Genomic DNA, 4,895 nt, shown 5'->3' on the forward strand with positions numbered 1-4,895 from the left:
ACTGACACATTAAAGGTCCCATATTGTCAAAACTGAAATTTCCGGACTTTTTTCATGATAACAGAGGTCTCGGGGCTATGTAACTACCATATTAGTTTCAAAACAGTCAATCCACAGACAAATGCACAAAGCCTGCATAAAGTAGCTGTGCCTTTTCACAAGCCATTGTGACTTCCATAAAAATGTGACTTCAGAACTACTCAGTCACCGCCTTCAGTCACCAACCCGCACAGTTAAATGGCGTTTTTTCAAAGAAGCTACTCATCAAAGATGCTGCAGTCTCGACATTTTTGGTTCCGACCTCTAATTCGCAAACCGTAAGTAAACTTCTAACACATTTTGGCCCGGTTTCACAGACATGGCTTAAGCCTAGTCCCAGACTAAACTGCCCACTTGAGCTGTCTTAACTCAAAGCGACTTGCACAGATATATATTAAAATAGTCAAAGATTTAGCCTGTTCTGGATTAAACAAAGCCGATTGCAAGAGGAAGGATTATAGCTAGTCTATGACTAAATTGAATCTTAAATTAATCCTTCAAAGAGGCAGGTTTAACTCCTGCTTAGTACTGTTTGTGAGGGAGCATGGAATATTTGGAATATCTAAATGAAAACCAACATGCACAACAGAGGCCAGCCAGAGTACTTGTGGATAGGAGTGATCCATTACATTACTTTGATGACACAGCTTTTCAAGACCGCTTTCGTATGTCCAAGGAAAATGCAGTGGAGATAATATCTTTGCTTGAGCCTAGACTTTCCTGTCTGTCTCTGAGAGGAAGGCCTTTACCCATTTCTCTCCAAGTTCTGCTCACACTGAGGTTTTTTGCGTCCGGGACCTTTCACCGTGAAACTGGTGATTTGTGTGGTGCCAGTGAAGCAACTGTGTGTAGAATAGTTCACAAAGTCAGCAGAGCCATTTGTGAACTGAGGAGTCTTTACATAAAGTTTCCTGATGCTGCTGACCAAGCCAAATATAAAGTGCAATTCTATGAATATGGGCACTTCCCAGGTGTCATTGGCTGTATAGATGGATGTCATGTTCCTGTCAAGTGTCCATCAACCCCTGATGCTGAGGAGTACAGGAACCGTAAGAACTGGTTTTCTATCAACGTTCAGGGTGTATGCACACCTAATTTAGAGTTTTCAAACATTGTTGCGCGCTGGAAAGGTTCAACTCACGATTCAAGGATTTTTGTCAACTCTTCATTATGTGCTCAGTTTCAGAGTGGACAGTATAGTGGACTTCTACTTGGTGACAGTGGATATGGTCAGAGTAACTTTTTATTCACTCCATACATAAATCCCACAACAGCTGAGCAGCAAAGATACAACAGAGCTCATATCCGAACAAGAGGCATGGTTGAACGCATGTTTGGAATATGGAAAAATCGATTCCAGTGTTTACGTAATACACTTCGCTTCAGGCCAAGGAGATGCTGCAAGGTCATCATTGCTACAGCGGTGCTGCACAACTACCTGAAGCAGCGCTGCTGTCCTGATCCTCCAATGGAAGATGACGATGAAGCAGATGTGCCCATGACTGAGGCAGCCAGTGACCAACGAGGACTTGCACACAGAGTTGCTTTCACATTGCAGCACTTCAGCTAGATGAGATGTATTTCAATATGGAATGTATTCATTATGCCTTATTTTGCCTTGATAATTTTTGTTCTGTACAAAATTAAAATAGTGTGCAGCAAAATGTAAAAAAATTACTAAACCAATACTGGTTGAAAATGTAGTTTGTGGTTGTTTAAATACACTCAGTCATGAATATCTAAATGACAAAAGGTTTATTTTTGTTTTTACTGTTTATACATCATATTGTTCACCATGGCTGGTAATCACAATTGCCTCCTTACTGTATCGTTTTTGGATCATACCTCTTTCTTCCAACTTCATATCCAATTCAACCTGTAGAATTCTCATTTTCATTTCATGTTCTTCCTTCAGATATTTCATTTTTTCCTCATGAAATTCTCTGGCTAACTTTTCATGGATGGTCATCTTGCTTGTTCTCTGCTGAAAGGTGGTGGCAGCATCTTTTCTCAGGGATGCAGGAGCAGATGTGGAAGGCACACACTCACTGTGCTCTGGCTTTTCCAACCCGTTCAGATTCCTTTCTTCTGTGGGGAAAAACAGAGGCACAAATAAATTCACATGATCCTTACAATGAAAGAAGAATAAAAAAATGACAGAGTGGAATATATGTACCAAAGGAAGAAATCAATTTCTTTCTAACATACCATTTGTGCTCAGATCTTCATCTGAACTGTTCAAGTGATCATCATCTGGTATACCATCCAGAGGTTGCTGGTGCTGTATTATTCCAGACAGCAAGTCACTCAATTCATCAGTTTTGTCTTTATTTGGTGGTCCACCACCAGTAGTAAATCGCTGTCTTCTGATCTCTGCATTCTGTCGTTTTAAAGCCAGTTTAAGGTTCTTCCACAGAGTCTATACAGGCAAAAATCATTCATTATAAATTGTCCCAAAAATATGAATATGAGAAATGAGCAATGATAATAATGAAGAAATCTCACCTGAAGTTGTTGTATTGTTCTTGTGGTTGCATTTTCATTTGCATTAAATTCATTGCAAATTGCATTCCAAGCACTCCTTTTCTTTTGCTCACTAGCAGTAGTGTGGATTTTACTTTCAATAACTGGATGGTTGGTCAAAATTAGTTTCAGTAGTGTTTTTTCATACTCACTGAAGTTTTTGGAACGAATTCTTTTTGCATCTGCCATTGCTTTGTGTCAAAATGTACACCGATAATAATGTTTTCTGGTCCATTCCAGGTTTTTATGAGCACCATCAGCCCAACGGCATGTGCTTATACTCAACTTAATCAGGCCTATCCCAGGTGTTTTCATTTAAGATTACTTAATTTACTCCAGGACTCTGTAGTCTCAGACTAACTAATCTTATTTTAAGCCACGTTCACGAAAGGTACTTAAATGCCCCAGTTTAACTAGTACACATTAAGGCCTACTCCTGGCTTATGCTAAGCCATGTCTGTGAAACCGGGCCCAAATGTTATATTATGGAGCCAGCATAATCTGAAATTATAGTTTTGTAAGACTGAAATAACTGTAAGACTTGAGAAATTAGATAAATGCCAGGCAGTGTAACAATATTAACTCAAAGGGGAAATATTAATAATAATCTATAATTACCAATTATGATTAAATATTAATATTTGGGTCAGTTAATTAGATTAAGTTTGAGGTAAGATAAATTAATATTACAATCAATTAATCAGTTCCAATGAACTCTTTGATTATTCATTTATTCTAAGAAAAGTGTATCTTTCATGGTCACTGAAAAATAATTATTCCTTAGCATGTACAGCACTTAGAGCATGTAACAAGATCAAGATCGTAAAAGGGACTTTGTATGCAGACAGAGAATCAGAAACCAAATGCATAATTGTGCACAAGTTTAATTAACTAAATCACAAACATAACTAAACTAAACAAACAAACATACATACATTCATCCATACATACATGCATAGGTAAAGTGGTGAGTGTTATGGAACCCGGAAGCAGGAAATAGAACTATGGAAAAGATCTATTTAACTATGAAAGAACCATCAGCTTATCATTTTCAGAGCACCTCATTAAATTGATACTTTCATGGTCAGTTGCAATCGTGGACAATTTTTGAAGTGGTTGAAAATTGAGTTCGTTGATGAGTCCGTGAGTGTCAAAAGTCATGGTGCAAGTTGCCATTGTTTTCTTCTCTGCTTGATGGAGAAGATGATGAAGAGCTTGCAATGGTGGCTTCGAGCACATGGCTGTTGTGAGTCGAAGCCTGCTGCCCTGGCCTGCTGAGGGCACGCTGGACGGCGCGGCATCCTGAAGTGCCGAGGAGGCCAGGAGTTGATCGTTGCCCATTCAGTGATGGTAAAGTTGCAGTTTTCTGGATTGGAGACACAGCTTTCTATCTCCCTTTAGTAGTATGAAAGCATGGCAGGCGGTGCTCCGGCCTGCTGGGCCCATTATCCTTGAACTGATTATGAAATTGGCATGATACATTTACCTGACATAATAAATTGTTACATTTGATTATTCTAACTGGCTTTGACATTATTTTCATTAAAGAGTTAAAAAAAAATTGGTCAAACATTCGCTCACATTTAATGATGCACAGATATCATTAAAACCTTTTCATTTATGGAGTCAGATGAAATACATGAGAAAATGTATTGCATTTAATCAAAGAATACTTTGCCACGAGAAAAGACAGTAACACGTAAAGACCTTCCACGCTGGTCGGATGCCGGACTTTGGGCCGATCGAGCGCGAGTTTACAGTTTGTAAATGGATATGCAACACTAACGTGTTGCTAAATTGATGCTGACGTGTTGTTTTGTACAACATGCCACAAGCTTTGATATAATATCTGTTGGAAACAAGACAAAATATGACGTTCCCGCGGCGGTAAATTGCGGGTGTGTATTTGCAGCCTCTTACCGCTAAGAGGCACTACAATCACAGACTTTGCAAAGTGTCAGTTTATTCTCTCTATTGCGTAATCTGCCGCCGTGGCGCGGCTCATTGAGAGCGACTGAAAGCTGGTAGCAAATCAATTCAAATGAAACACTGAACGAATTCATAATCACAATACTGAAATTACTGAAATTAAACTGAATAAAGAGAAAAAATTCAACATAAAACATTGCAATAGAAAAATATTAGGCCACATCAATGAGGCTTTGTAAGAGCATAAGACATTAGATTAACAGTGACTACATTTACATGCAGCCAATAACCCATTCAAAACCGGAATATTAGCAATAACCTGGTCGCGCACGGCCATGTAAATACCGGCAAAAACCTGAATATGCTCATATCCCGGTTTTTAAAAACCCGGATATGATCCCAGG

At 38.9% G+C, this 4,895-nt stretch overlaps 1 protein-coding gene across 1 annotated transcript; it reads left to right on the forward strand.

Moving 5' to 3' along the window:
* Positions 1-583: 583 nt before the first annotated feature.
* Positions 584-1,609, forward strand: LOC308689667 (putative nuclease HARBI1; the record flags this gene model as incomplete). The annotated part of the gene is made up of 1 exon (XM_081363501.1): positions 584-1,609. One exon carries the CDS (start codon positions 584-586, stop codon positions 1,607-1,609), a length of 1,026 nt encoding a protein of 341 aa, XP_081219627.1.
* Between the last annotated feature and the right edge of the window lie 3,286 nt (positions 1,610-4,895).

Source organism: Scardinius erythrophthalmus, assembly GCF_964197995.2.
Source record: "Scardinius erythrophthalmus genome assembly, chromosome: 4".
NCBI lineage: Eukaryota > Metazoa > Chordata > Actinopteri > Cypriniformes > Leuciscidae > Scardinius > Scardinius erythrophthalmus.